General features: G+C 31.3%; 3 protein-coding genes and 1 long non-coding RNA gene across 7 annotated transcripts; 2 read left to right on the top strand and 2 right to left on the bottom strand.

Annotated features, from left to right (window-relative positions):
* The first annotated feature begins 1,923 nt into the window (after positions 1 to 1,923).
* LOC111413672 (heat shock protein beta-1) lies at positions 1,924 to 3,834 on the top strand. 2 transcript variants are annotated; one of them, XM_023044711.2, is made up of 4 exons: positions 1,924 to 2,391; positions 2,912 to 2,974; positions 3,093 to 3,306; positions 3,363 to 3,834. In XM_023044711.2, the coding sequence occupies exons 1-4, from the start codon at positions 2,207 to 2,209 to the stop codon at positions 3,552 to 3,554; spliced, it is 654 nt and encodes a 217-aa protein (XP_022900479.1). In that variant the 5' UTR covers positions 1,924 to 2,206; the 3' UTR covers positions 3,555 to 3,834. The 2 variants fall into 2 exon arrangements, with proteins under 2 accessions (XP_022900479.1, XP_022900480.1); XM_023044712.2 differs by lacking the exon at positions 2,912 to 2,974.
* LOC111413666 (tetratricopeptide repeat protein 21B-like) lies at positions 3,788 to 12,489 on the bottom strand. 3 transcript variants are annotated; one of them, XM_071199162.1, is made up of 5 exons: positions 12,397 to 12,489; positions 12,287 to 12,344; positions 8,762 to 11,826; positions 8,528 to 8,702; positions 3,788 to 4,733 (listed from the first exon to the last, which is right to left on the bottom strand). In XM_071199162.1, the coding sequence occupies exons 3-5, from the start codon at positions 11,657 to 11,659 to the stop codon at positions 3,856 to 3,858; spliced, it is 3,951 nt and encodes a 1,316-aa protein (XP_071055263.1). In that variant the 5' UTR covers positions 11,660 to 11,826; positions 12,287 to 12,344; positions 12,397 to 12,489; the 3' UTR covers positions 3,788 to 3,855. The 3 variants fall into 3 exon arrangements, with proteins under 3 accessions (XP_071055263.1, XP_022900471.2, XP_022900470.2); XM_023044703.2 differs by lacking the exons at positions 12,287 to 12,344; positions 12,397 to 12,489 and adding an exon at positions 12,101 to 12,202; XM_023044702.2 differs by lacking the exons at positions 12,287 to 12,344; positions 12,397 to 12,489 and adding an exon at positions 11,896 to 12,137.
* A 235-nt stretch (positions 12,490 to 12,724) lies between these two features.
* LOC139431441 (uncharacterized) lies at positions 12,725 to 15,177 on the top strand. The gene is made up of 2 exons (XR_011641557.1): positions 12,725 to 12,815; positions 13,603 to 15,177. It is a non-coding gene; the product is annotated as an uncharacterized lncRNA (long non-coding RNA).
* On the bottom strand, positions 13,199 to 15,217 carry LOC111413656 (odorant receptor 4-like). Its single transcript, XM_071199164.1, has 4 exons — positions 14,646 to 15,217; positions 14,494 to 14,593; positions 14,330 to 14,434; positions 13,199 to 13,455 (listed from the first exon to the last, which is right to left on the bottom strand). The coding sequence occupies exons 1-4, from the start codon at positions 15,215 to 15,217 to the stop codon at positions 13,246 to 13,248; spliced, it is 987 nt and encodes a 328-aa protein (XP_071055265.1). The 3' UTR covers positions 13,199 to 13,245.
* Positions 15,218 to 15,315: the final 98 nt, after the last annotated feature.

A 15,315-nucleotide genomic window follows, 5' to 3' on the forward strand; every position in this document is an offset into this window, starting at 1 on the left:
TAATTAATTAATTGGGTAAATTGATGGATTTAAAAATAAAAAAATTGTCGAATTAATATTACGATTGGATCGAAAAAGTATCGAGAGTTTTCTGCTTATTTTCTTATCTATTAATAGATAGATTTATAAATAACCCTAGACAGTTTACATTCCAAAGCCAAACTGACCGCTTCGACGTGAATCTTCAGCGAGTTAAAACGATTTTTCGTTTGAAAATTTAGTTAAAATTTGAAACGTTAAATCGACCGGGAAAAATTTGGAAGCGAATCGTTTTATTGACGGTCATCGTTGTCGGCCAAATTTTTGTGTCTTGTAAAGACGGAAAATTCGCACGAATCGATTGCAACAGAAATAAATTCTTGGCTGGGCGCCGTCGAGGTGTAGGCCAAGTTTTATTTACAACGGGGGCAATATTTATTTCTAAATATCCAATTTTGTTGAACACAAAAAGGATTTTTCGTGAATGTGTATCTTCTAGGATTACGTTTTAAATTAACCGTAAACGATTCGAACAAATATTACGTAATTTAAAACGTATTTGTATTCGATAATTTCTATTTTTATAACGACTCGTTACCCATTAACTGATAAAACGCGGAATTCGAATTTCAAATAAATCTTCATCAACGACAAAAAAAATTAAATATTTATCTTGCAATCAAAATAATTTATGATTAAGTTTAAAAAAAAAACGATATAAACTATTTATTTAGAAAGGAAATATTGATTCATTTCTTGGCGTGGGCGATATGCCTTCAATTTACCAAAACAAGAATTTTTCATCGACTTCATTACGATGCAGTGACTCACCCGACTACACGAATGTATGACGTAGCTCGTACTTATTACAATGTCTCAAGACTATTTTTGTCAATGAATGCTTCACTTTGAAAATTAAGATAAAGCATATTTAAAAAAATTATTTTTAGCACTTATTTTGTTATCTAATATAGTTGATACATTAGCACTTATTTTATCAGAAAGAGAGTAAATTGTTTAGTCTGTACTGATATTAGATTATTATAATGGTTATTTTGAATTATCAATTTTGATTATTTTTTGAATACTAAAACGGAATACAAAAACATTTATTGCTGGATATTGAGGATAATCTTAGCACCAATATACTTTAGTTGTCAAAAAATAGGTGTCCATAAACGTCTTAGAAAATATAATTTGTATGCATACAAGTACATAATCCTAACTTTTCTTTTCTAGCTCAACAAAATTTTATTACAAACATTTTATGAGAAGTTGAGTATGGTTGCTTAATGCAACAATATGCATTAACACATTGCCTTGATAACACGATAAGGACTATGAACTATGAGTAATAAATACAGGAAAAGAATCAGTGGGATGTCCAAAAAAGAGGTAGTACGACGATTAAAAAGGAAGAACCTGGCGAAGATGTCTTAAGACGCTAACTTTTTGTTCAAAAAATAATTCATAAACAAATACAAATAAGAGGGTGACATTGAGCTTTATAAATCGTTTTTCCTAAAGGTTTAAATATCTAATAAAAGAAAGATCCAGAAACAAATATGCATGAGCCAATTAAGAGATACAAAAAAGATTTGTGCAATAAAATAAAAGAAGGCAAATTAATTTAATAAAAATAATCACAAAATTTCGTTACTAAAGTTGTTTTTGCATTAAAATTTTGAATAATTTCAAAAATAACATTAGATTAATCTTCACATTCCAAAACAACTGCATAATATTTCAATTTTGCATTCGTAAGATAACTTATCTTCCTTTATAGCTTTTAATTAATAAAAAAAAAAACATTACAGTCATAATTTGAAAATAAATCTTGACTCAACAACAAAAATTTTCATCCCAAATTAGTCCATATACACAACAAATACCATATAAAATATTAAAACATCGTGGGAGAGCCAACGTCTTTCTTTTTTGTATTTTTCTAGAATAAAATCCCCCTATTGTAGTACATCAAAAACGTAGGTAACACAAACAGCGCTTGCGCTTTGCCATCGGTCTATTTAAATCCCGTTGGGGGGCCCAACCCGAGTCACGAAACCGACACTCACGAGAAACTCCAAGTTATAGTGAAGAGATTCTGTCGTTCAGTTCTCATCGTGAATTAAAAAAAAATTAAAACGTTATATATAAAATTTTCGTACGAGTGCGTCAATACTTACACCGATCGTTAAAGAAATTGTGATTTGGAAGATTTTTGAAGATGTCTCAAACGGTTAAACGCGATATTCCCATTAAATTGGGCGATTTTAGCGTCATCGACACCGAATTTAGCAACATCCGTGAACGTTTCGATGCGGAAATGCGTAAAATGGAGGAGGAAATGAGCCGTTTCCGCTCAGAACTCATCAATAGGGAATCTCAAAATTTTTTTAGATCAACTACAAGGTAAATTTAAAAATATTTATATACTAATATGAGTTTGTTTGTATTATATTTCGGGTAGGGTATATCTAAGTTGCTATGGCTACTAAAAATTAAGATCAATAATAATTTTTTCCCTTTCTAAATTTATTTTTTTATTATTTATTGTTAATTATTGAACCCCCACGCGATTTTTTAAACCTATTTGTATGCACACGAACCTTATATGGTTCGTTAGGTTGAAAACTCGTTTCAAGATATGGGTTAAGTTACGGTTATTTTTTTTCACTTTTTAATACATGTTTTTTTTAACGTCTTGTACACATGTTACGTTATCGCGTTGATATGTTATTAAAAACACGATAGTTTTCGTTTTAAAAACGCCGATAACGTAATAATCGTTTGAAATATTTCAGATATCAAGTTTTAAATTCGAAACGCTTAAAAAACTAACTTAAGTTAAAGCTTACCTGTATCACAAAAACGACGATTTTGGTTTTAATTAATTAAAATTTGATTACTAACAGCTTCTTTTAACTTGCATGTCTTACGAATGCGAAACAATTTCGGGAAAGGATGGTAACACTAAATCTTCATCGAGTAGCAGGTAAATTCGATGTCTTTGTGAATGTTCCCAACTTCTTTAACCTAATTATTAAAAAATAGATTGTTTAAAAAAAAAAAAAAAGAAATAAAAAATTATTTTATACCCTTTTTTTAATTAGCACAACAACTTCATCTTCAACAAATCAAACATCCGGAGGAGATGTTTGCGCCCGCCCAGGTGGTGGTGGTGGTGAAGTAAAAACGTGGTTAGACGATTTAAACTCGCCATTAGTCCAAGGGGATGGCGATAAAAAAAGTTTGATGTTGAGATTCGACGTCAGCCAATACACTCCGGAAGAAATCGTTGTTAAAACCGTTGATAATAAATTATTGGTTAGATTAAGACTCATTCTTTAACCCCATTTATTATTGATTTACATTTCTTTTAGGTACACGCTAAACATGAAGAAAAATCTGAATCAAAATCGGTTTATAGGGAGTACAACAGAGAATTTTTGTTACCAAAAGGTACCAATCCGGAACAAATAAAAAGTTCTTTAAGCAAGGATGGCGTTTTAACCGTTGAAGCTCCACTTCCGGCCATTACTTCCGGAGAGACCATGATTCCAATTCAGCACTGATTAAAATAAACCCGTCAAAAATTGATTAAATGGGGTTTTAATCGCACTTTTTGTAATACTCTTGAATTCTTTGACAAAGCGAATTTATAATATTTTTTAGTTTTTTTTTTTAATTAATTTTCTTTTGGTAGCTACGCGTTTTTTAGGACGTTTCTAATTTATTTGTGGAATCGAAATTTTAATTTAAATTAACTATACACGAAGTTGTAGTGTTGGGAATTAAAATGACAAAATTGTATATGTATATTTATATAATAAACAAATATATTCAAAAATGCAATTTTTTCTTAAATTTACATTTTTAAGTTCTTAAATTAGCTAAAGCCTTATCTAAGATATCTTTTTTAATCTTAGGATACTCAGGATTATTTTTTAAAACAATTTGACAAACATCAATAGCATCAGCGTATCGTTTTCCTTTCAAATGACAGTGAGCTAAACGATACCCAATAACGGCATTCGATTTTCCGTTAAATTTCCATGCTGAATAATACATTTGAGCCGCCTCTTTATATTTTTGTTCCTTCTCAGAAATGTTTCCATAAAATTCCAAAGCTTTACAACACGCCCGGTTATGTTGCAAAATTTTCTTCAACAATTCCAATGCTAAATCATATTTAGACGATTTCATATAATAATCAGCCAATAACAACCAACACCTTTCTAAATATTCGGCGTCTTCAAACGACCAAACCGATTTCATCACCCTTTTAAGTTGATTTTTAGCCCGCTGACTTTGTTTTAATAAAGTATGCGCTAAAGCAATACCTAAAATAGGGCCCACATTATCTTTATAGCGATCCTGAGACGCCAACGATATAAAATCTTCGAGGGCTTGTTCAATCGAAGGTTTCTCTTTGGTGGCGAGTAATAAAAAATTCTTAAATAGCTTATATTTTAATTGATCCTCGCCGGTCGAGTCAATTTTCGATTTTAATTCTTTTAATAAACGATCCGCCGTTTTTAAAGCCATCGAACGCGAATCTTTGTACTCGATATCATCGATATCGATAAAATGTTCACCCAAAATCTCATCTTCGGGATTTAAACAAATCTCGATCATGTTGTAAATCGCCTGGCGATTCCAATCTGAACTTTGACGGGCGATGTTAAAATTTCTTAGAGCACCATTTAAATTCCCCGAGTACCATTGGTATAAAGCTAATGAATAACAAAAACCTGGACAATAATAAAAAATTTATTATTACTATTTTAAATATTACTTGGTTTATTTATTATAATTAATAAGGAAATGAAGGAAGGAACAAATCCCATATAATTTGATTATTAATTTTGACATTTCTTAACTACCAGAGTTGACTCATTATTAAATTTGACGTGTATTTATTAAATACGTAGTTTCAAAGTCGAATTTGATCTGACGTGTTCATGTTGAAACTTTCTAGTTCTAGTGTTAGTTCTAGTTTTAATTGTCATTCAGCGCTAGATTGTTGTATGTCTTTATTGAAGTACTAGCAAGGTTAAATATACGTATTAGAAAAGTACAACATACGCATTTTGTATTTTTATGGGGTGCCTAATACTTTTGGCCAAGGCTGTATATTAGATTATACAGGGTGATTTATAACATACGGAGGAGACTAAATGGGTAGGTAGTTGAGGTCAAACTGAAGAGATTTTCTTAACAATGTTTTGTTAAAATCTTAATAGTTACATAGATATCGCATGTTAATTTTTTAAATAAGTTAGCGTCAACTTTTGAGAACCGCTGATATTCACTAAAGAACAATTAAAATACTTGTCAACGCCATCCTCATTTTTGAAGGAGCTGTCAAAGTAGACAATTTAATTGTTTAGTTTTAATACGTAATTTATGAAAAGAAATAATAGATGTTAATTTATGAAACGGATAATAATAATGTTTTAAATGCAAAATTACAAAATCTCTAAAACAAGAAAATAACATAATATTAATAATAATCTCTTTATAACATATATTCAAACTGCTGTCCTTGCATTTCGACGCACAACGAATCCAATTTAACGATAATCGTGGAAATCGTGGACGTATGTCCTCTGTAGCGGCAGTGATGCGATGTCGTAGTTCGTCGATTGTATTAACCTCGGTGGCATATACTCTATCCTTCATGAATCCCCATAAAAAAAAGTCCAATGGGTGCATTATCGAGGAAATCTCGTACATTACGACTAAAATGTGCAGGACAACCGTCGTGCATAAACCACATCTCACGTCGCATTAGTAGCGGAATATCTTCCAGGAGTACTGGCAGATTTTCTTGTAAAAACTGTAAATAAGAAGTTCCATTAAGAGTTCCTGGTAATTCGAAAGGCCCTATTAACGTATTGTTCACAATTCCCGCCCATAGATTCACTCTGAATCGTTGTTGAAAAGAGCCTTGACGAATAACGTGTGGATTTTCGTCCGACCACACATGGGAATTGTGAACATTTAGAACACCATTTCTGGTAAAACAGCATTCATCCGTTACCAGTATACTGTCCGCAAAATTGCAACCGCAAAGGATAGTCAGCGGGAGTCAGTCCTTGCACTTTTTGAAAATGATAGGGATGTAAACCGTTACTTTTCAACGTACGCTAAACAAAATTCTGGGATACCTCGAGTTGGTGAGAAATTTGACGACTACTCGTGCTTCGATCTGCTTCCACAATTTCTAGAATTTCTTCTTCCACATTCACTCCATGTCTGTTTAGTCTACCGCCACCAAGACCTTTCTTAGGTTGCAAATTTCCTGTCTCTCTTCCCCGCTGGATTAACCGAAGAAAAGTGTTTTCAGAAGGGATCTGTCGATTTGAATATCGTTCTAAATACAGACGTCTTGCGTGTGCAGCGTTTTCTCCAGCAGCTCCATAAATACCGTATTTTCTCGAATGTAATCCGCACCTTTCTTACAAATTTTATGTACTCTAAAATCAAATGCGGATAACAATCGGGTGCGGATTAGATTCGCAGTCGTATAGTTGTAATTTGGAAAATAGTAAAATAAAATTACATCATAACAATAAGACTTATTAAGGGTTTTAGAACGATATTTACATTTTTATGTGTCATTTTCTTCCCATACTACGTCATCTTCGGATTATACAAAACTTCTTAAATGATGTTATAATATTGTTTTCAGGGATCGTTTTCCATGTCGCCTACACTCACTGAGCAAGTTCAGAAGCTCCTTTAATTGCTCCCGATTTTGTTAATTCTCAAGTTTGTTAATATACATATACATACACAGGTTGTAGTATGGATGTTATTCCACCAGGTATTATTATTATGACAAGAAGTCTAAACCAAGGGCAATCAGTCTATGATTAATTAATATCCTTATTTAATAATCCTCCTGGTCTAAGACTCCATACTTGTCTTAATCATCAGCTTTTCCATTATCCGTCCTTTTTGTTGTGCCCTAACTAGGACGTCATTCAGGAAGTCTTTCAGATTTCAGAATGGTTTTTCTCAATATTAATAATGTCGGAAATTTTTCCCTATCACTTGTTACTGCTAGCATCAATGTTATGCGCAATTTTTCGGAACCACTCGTTTATAAAGAAATTTCCCACACACCTCTTCTTTCCAGTGTGTAATTGGGTGGCATATCCAGATATACTACCATTTCGTTGACATTTACAGTTTGAGACAAATTGAAATTTTCTTGAAAATCATTAGGAGCTTTTGGGAAATTGTAGTTCTGCGCCTCAACCATAACACCATTCGGCGCATAAATCCCATAGTCCAACCTTAGCTAGTATTAAAAATTTTTTAGTCCCTCCTTTCGTTTTTCTTGAGAGAACTAGAAAACTGCCTCGTCAATTTCATGAAATCATCTCTTCTTTGACCCGGTAAATTTTTTGCACGATGCCTCACAGTCTGCAATAGCTACCTTGTCTTTCCGCAACAGCCGCAACGTTACTCTCATTAACAGCAAAAATTGTACCAGCTTTTCGATTTCCTTAACGCTAATTTAATAACAACTCTTTAAACTTTGCCGTATAGAAGAACCTTTTAGATTTTTGCTACTTTTTTTAATAATTACGCTATTATATAATTATTAATAATTAAGCACACACCACGTTCGAGCTACTACGAGGGCAGCATATGAACGGAATTCGTGCTAGGCAATACTATTTTTTTTTTAAATTATATTTATTTTTCAAATTTTTCTGGCTTGGTAAATTTGAAGTCTAGTCTAATAAAAACTCGTCGTAAGCAAGGTTTCTTTAGATGCATCAGCGTCAGTCAACAGAAAAAATATATATTTATGGTTAACAACAAGCATCGCATCGTTTTGGTGTTGTCGAATTGCTCAAAGAAAGATGCGGATTACATTCGCAAACTAAATTTTTTTACCACTATGCATTTTTAAAATCGGGGTGCGGATTAGATTCGAGTGCGGATAAGATTCGAGAAAATACGGTAATAAGCATATCTACGTATTCTTCGTTACTGTACATTACCATTGTATTTTTTGATTAGTAAAAATTCTAATTTTGACGTTAAATGACATTGATTATTAAAATTAAATGACATGTCCGTTGCTAGGTAACCAAGTCAACTGGAATGACAGCAATAAAAACATGGTATCAGCGGTTCTCAAAAAACAAACATCAGTTTTTGAGTGATTTAACAAATTTTTAAATAGCCGTAACTGTCATATTACAAAGATTTTATTATTGGTGCTAATCAGGCATTGCTTAAGTAACCCCGAAATATTCGCAGTTTGAATTTAACGTAGTGTAATACCGTATATCGTAAGAAATGCTATCTTTGTGATTATTACGTTGTAGTCAAAACATTATTAAGAAAATATCTTCAGTTTGGCCCATAGTACTTGCTCTTTTAATCTGCTCCGTATGTTATAAATCACCCTGTATAGTACAACTAGAATCATTTGGGTTTAGCCGTCTTAAGAGACGAAAATAATAATTCTAGTTGTAGTTTATTATTTAAAGTTGTAAAAAAGTTAATAAAATAATTTTACCTGGATCTTTTGTAGGAATAAAAATTTCTTTTTCAGCATGCTCTAAATATTTTAAAACATCCTCAAGATTCCCAGTTCGACGCATTATCTCAATAAATCTAACTAAAGCACGCCAATTTGTTGGTTGTTTCGATAAAAGTTGAGTAAAATGATAAATAGCCATATCAAAATCAACCTAAATGATATTACAACAAAAAATGTTTATTAAAATTTAAAAAAATTTATAATTTTTACCTTTCTGAATGCAACATCGGCCATAAGAACCGTTCCATCCTCGTTTTCAGGATCGATACTTAATAAATTATTACAAGTCTGTTGACATAACTCCATTTTATTCATTTGCATATAAAGTTTAGCTAAGCAACCCAAAATCGTACAATTATCCGGGGAAATAACTAAAGCTTCTTTGTAAAATTTAATTGCTTGGTCGAAATCTCTCGATTCAATTGATAAATTAGCTAATTTTTGATATAAATTTAATGAAGAGATCATTTCTTCATCGGTTAAAGTCATCCTTTGAACTGAATATAATTTATTTAATCTCGATTGAGTTTCGGATGTGTTTATTAAAACATTTATCGTTTCGGCATTGTTGGATTTCTCGTAAGTTTTCGCTAATAACTTTTGTAGCTTAATTAAATATTTTAACGAGGTTTGGTCGGAAATTCCTTTATTTTTTTCGGCATCAATTTCGTTTTTCAAAAAATGTTCCGCGTTTACATATTGTTTCAATTTAATATACAAATCAGCTAATTGAAGTTTCATCGATGAATCATCGGTTAATTTGATCGTTTCAATGTAATAATTAATCGCTTTTTCATAATTATGGGTAATAATTAAAGCTTCCCCCATTTTTTTCGTTAAAAACGGATCTTTCGGGTTCATTTTTAACGCGGTTTCATACGAATTTAAAGCATTTTCTAGTTCCAAAATGTTTAAATACGCATCACCTAATAATACGTAACTTTCCGCGTCGGGGATTTTATTAACTAATTCTTCGTAGCATTTCAAATAAGCTTGTTTATCTTTGCGTTGTTTTAAATAAATTTGAGCTAATTTTGATTTGGCTTCTAAATAATAAACATCGTTTGGTTTTATTTTGTTTAACATATCAACAGCTGTTTGTATTTCTTTATTTTTAACCATTTCATCAGCGCTTAATAAAATAATTTTTGCTTCTTCTGGAGTGTCCTTAAATTCTTCGATTGCGTCTTGAAGCAATTTCGAAGCTTCGTGAATTTGTTTTAATAAATTATGCATGTTTATTAGTTCAATGTAGATTAAGCTTTTATCGGGTAAAGAAACTTCGTCGATGAAGCTCTTTTTTTGCTTTAAATTTGCGAGGTTTAGAGCCATTGTGAAGTATTTAATGGCTTCCTCGTAATTGTTTTTATGTTTTTCGATTAATCCTGATATTAAATGAAACAACGAGTTTTCTCTTACTTTAAAATTGTAACTTAAACCAGCCTCTAAGCTTTGTTCGGCGCGATCGAATAAGTTTTTATCTAATTGTATTTGTGCCATCAACAAATAAATTTCGCTCGAAGGATTTTTGTTGATTTTGATTAAATTTTCGATTATGTTCATTGCCTCGGCACTATCTCCTTTGAAATAAAGTATTTTCGCTTGTAAATGTTGAGCTTGATCGTTCCCCGGGCAAGATGACGTGATTAATTTTAATATTTCAAGTGATTCTTTTAAAGATTCATCCCCTATTTTAGTAGTTTTAAAGTTTTGTGCTGTACAAGAAAATGAAATGACACTTAAAAACTCTTGGATTAAATCCATAAGGAAAATTGGGTTTAACAATTTCAAATAATCAACGCCGAATGAATAAAAACGGATTTTTTTGAGATGGGCGCTTTTAGCTAGCTTTAAAAATTTAATTTTCGTCTCATTCTGCTCAGAAATTTTCGCTTTCATATAAAATAACACCGCGGGGATTTCGCGTTCTTGTAACTCCATCAAGAAATCAATTTGATCGTTAACGTTATTAAGATTCTTTTTGTTAACATTCTCAAGTAACTCACATAAAGAAGAACCGATTAAAGCGTCAATACTAGAATCGTTTAACTTTAAAACCGACTTAAAATAATAACTGGCTTCTTTAAAATTATTTTGTAACAAACATTGATAACCCATTTCAGTTAAAAATTCGTTACATCCCGGTGATTTACTCAAACATTTCTCGATCATTTTAAAAGTTTCCGTTAAAATAACGAGGTTTTTAGTAATTCGCGAAAATAATTTTGCATTTTCTAACAAAATTTCGGGATTTTTCGCCTCGGAATTTTCAATTTCGTTGATTAATTTTTTAATAAAAATAGAAGCCTCGTCGAAATTCGAATCGCGACACAAAAAAATTAAAACATTCATTCTAACGGCTTCTAAATTGTTCAGATCTAAATCAAAAATGCGATTAATTATTTCTAAGGTCGCTTCGAAATCTTTTATTGAAAATAAATACTTCATTTTCGCTATTAACGGTAAAACGTTTGAAGGAAATCGAACTATTGACTTGTTTATAAACGATAAAGCATCGTCATAATTATTTTCGCTTATTAAACTTTGCGTCACCCCAAAAACTGCGTCTAAATCCCTTGGGTTATCGTTTAAAGTTTTTTTAAATAATTCGGAAGGGTTTTTGTCGATACTTTTCCCAATTTGTTTTAAATTAATTATAATCCAACCTTTTAAAGCAAACCCTCGGGGAAAAGCTTCGTTTTTTAATAAACTCTTATCAATAAACTCCAAGCTTTTCTCATATTTACCCAAAACGAGCAACAAAAAAGCTGTGTAATAATAATCTAAATAATTAGCATTCCTTTTTAACTCCTTCAACTCATTTTCAAACCCACCCTTTTCATTATTACTTAAATTACTAAATTTATTAACATAATAAGCTCCAATTAGCGATGATAACCTCAAAGAATCTTCACTCCTCAAACTTTCAAATTCTTGCAAACTTTGTTGATATCGCTTATTTAATAATAAAGCTAAAGCGTAATGAAAATTAAATTTAACTTCGTTGTTATGCTTTGATAATGCATCTTTAGAAACGGTTAAAAGGTTATTTAGATATCTTTCACGGTAAAGATAAAAAATTAAATTTTCTGTATCAAAAGGATCCATTTTAATGTTACAATAGTTGCTTTATTTAGATCTTAAGCTCTAAACGTCCATGTGTGTTCAATTACATAGGGATGATACTTATCGTAGTTCTTCTTATAAAAGTCTTGAAGAAATTCGCAAGTTAACTTCATACGCCACTTTTGTTCGATGATGTAATCAAATGTTTTCTAAAAAAAAATAAAAAATTAGAATTAGATTTTAATATTAAGAGAAAAGGGATAAAATGGGAGTAAAACCTCTGCGAGTACACCAGAATGCCCTAACCCACGGAATTGGCGGGGAATTTCAGTTTCGTTTAAGTGGAGAATACCATTTTCTATAGTATACCTAATTATTCCCCAATCATCACAAGGGGGACATCCTAATCTTAACATGAACTGTTTAAATTTAGGCAAATGCTTGAATGTATGCATTGTTTTAAAGTGAAACGAAAAATTTTACCTTTTTATCATCTAAAATTGACAGTTACACAAAAACATGAATGTATGAAACGTGTGTTGTCATGACAACCAATTGACCTCATTAATTTTTGTTAGTGCGCCATCTATGATTGAATCGACGAAATTTATACTTACAACAAAATTTAAATAAATAAATTTTATTAATAAATGTTTGTAATATTATTACCTCAGCAAAAATAGATCCAATTCCATGTCCTTGATATTTATCAGGAACAACGGTGTGTCTTAAATCATACACGTCATCGGTATTTGCATATTTCATTGTAGCGTAATCACCTTGGGGTAATTTTAAACGAAACATACTATCGCTGGTTATTTTTTCGATGTTGCCTCTTAACACAAAATCACGAATGCTCGTTGACATAGTTCTCGTCCACATTTTGAATAAACTAGACTAGACTGAAAGAAAAACTGATATAATATGAGCAAATTTTAACTTCTCTCTAACCTTTAAAAAGGACGTTTAAAAAAACTGTTGACTTCCAATAATAACTTGTTTATGAGGTTTAAATCGAGATTATTTACGTTTTTCTAAAGTTAGGTTAGAAAACGTTAATGTATAAAGTCCATCACTCCCAAAAGATTCAAGGTCACTACTTTTAGGTTATATTTTTAGGTTATACTTTTAATAAGCAACAATATATCTCCGATAAGCATATCTGTGTTGATTATAATATCCAATTAAGAAATCACATGTAAGTATCATTCTCAGGTCGTTCGTTGCTATATAATCGAAAGTTTTCTACAAATTTTAATTATTAAAAATTTCATACATATTTTTAAACAAATTAATTTCTTTACCTTTGCTAAAATACTAGCATATCCTTGTCCCCGGTGTTCTTTAGGTATATAAGTGTTCATCAAATAATAAATACCATGTCTATAGCTATAAGATATTTTTCCATACTCTCCATTAAGTTTTAAGAGAAAACAACCAAGGTGGGGCGCATTATGAACAGACATTGATGAGAATTGTTAATAAACGCAGAGAATTTTGAATTATGTATCGAAAAAATATTGAAAATGTCAAATTGTGATTGACTTTGAAAATAAAACAAAAATGTTTTTGATGTACTTTATTTATTGACCTAAATAACAACAAAATTAACCGTGAACATTAACAAATTAATTGTACATTTGTTTTAAAACCGCCAAATACGAATAAGACGTCCTTAAAATCATCATTAACGTCCCCAACGTTAAATTAAAGAATTTCCCAGCTGTCAAAATCGTTGGGATTTTGGATCGTTCCATAATGATGAAGAGATATTTGTTTACATTTGGGTTTAAAGTGTTCCATTCGGACATATAACAAGCTTCACCAACTCCACTACTCTAAAAAAAGAATATAATATTAAATTTAAAGTATATATAGTACATTTCTTTTTAATGTTAACAGATACACAAAATATTAATAAGTTACAATACTCAAAAAACTACAAGAATCAACAGAAGGCTTCATTACATAACTCATTCTTTCAGTGTCACGTCAAAACAACTATCTGTAATGGATCATGGACCACTGCGAGCTATCGCCATTGTGTGAAGTGGCCATAAATGGTAGATAATGGTGATGGTAATGGCAAAGAATGGCTTTGAAGCAGTCGAACACCACACATCATAGGGTGCACATAGCCGAGGCAATGCTGTGATTTGGCAGAGATGGTATTGGGGTTTTCCTAGACGATGTTAAGAATTATTGATATTAAAAGATGCCTTGGACGATATTAAAAGATGCCTGGGACGATATTAAGATTCTCTGGCACTAGCTGTCCGAGATGATGTTGAGATCAATTACTAGATTTATACAAGACATTCTGTGGAGCGATTTACAGATGATAAAGTCAATTTCTTGCCAACCTCGAGATTTTTTGAGCATATTTGGGACACTATGGAGATAACCTGCGAAAAATCCGACATCATTCGCCAACACTGCAAGCTTTTCATGATTTATGACAGGTTGCTTGAACCACAATAGTTCAGGAAATCGCAAGAAACGCAACCACAGAACCTCCATATGTCGTTGCATCCATCTTAGCTTAAATTTGTTAGATATACCTATTATTGTAAACAATATGGAGTGTTTTATTTTAATAGTATCTTATTGTTAGTTGAGATTAGTAAGTCATTAACTAACATAATGTCAATGTTTTTGAAAAAGAATCTACACATTTCCCGAAATACTTACATTTACATTTTAATAACTTACCTTATCTAAAATGTCATGTCCAAACCAACTGTAAATAGCAACTTGGTTTAAATTACAAAAAAAGTACAGAACTAAAGTGACGTATTGGATTTTTTTCGGGGACATCTAAAAAAAATTGATTACATTTTTGAGTAATTAATAACGTTTTTTTTTTTTTGATTTACAACAAATACTTGAAATCCCGTTACACACATTATAATGATGCTGCAAAGAAATTGGATGAAAATCCCAGTCGAATACATCTCCTCAATTTCTTTAACAAAACTAAAAATTTAAAAATTAATAAACATTAAACGCAAATAATTTATTTAATTACTTTAAAATCATGTTATGGTGATCGATATTCCTTCGTAATCTTTTAGTAATAAGGCGATTCTTATTTTTTTCATTTTTTGGTAAATCATTAGTTACATTTTGTAAATTATCTTTTAAAATTTCGAATTGCGACGATGCCAAACTTATCATCGCTGCGTTTATGCAATCCAAACTTGTGTGATTGTAACCGTTTAAAATTAACGCGCAAAGTTGATAAACGTAAATGATAAATTGATATTTATCGGTGTTGATGGGAAACCAACCTGGTAAAGGGGTAGTGTGCTCGATGTAAGGAAAAATTGCGAAAAAAATGATTGTTAAACCGACTGATGTTCGATACATCGTAGCGAAAAAGGCGGTCATTTTAATCGCTCGAACAATAAATTTATCCTGGTTCTCGGTGTGAATGTTAAACATTGGTTGTTTTAAGTAATTCTCTAATAAATCAAATTGTTTCCATCTTGCTAACATGTTAAATGTTTTCCATAAATACGTGGTTTGAGTTAAACCAAAATAAAGACATTCGAGGATTTCGGGTAGATTTTTGATTTCCACCCCGATTTTCATCACCATCGATATTATTAATGTTATAGAGATCGTTGTACTTATCGTGCATTTTATTAACAATTTGAAAGTAAAAGAATCTTTCCCGATTGGGTAACCGAAAAATT

The sequence above is a fragment of the Onthophagus taurus genome, chromosome 10 (assembly GCF_036711975.1).
Source record: "Onthophagus taurus isolate NC chromosome 10, IU_Otau_3.0, whole genome shotgun sequence".
In the NCBI taxonomy this organism is placed as follows: domain Eukaryota; kingdom Metazoa; phylum Arthropoda; class Insecta; order Coleoptera; family Scarabaeidae; genus Onthophagus; species Onthophagus taurus.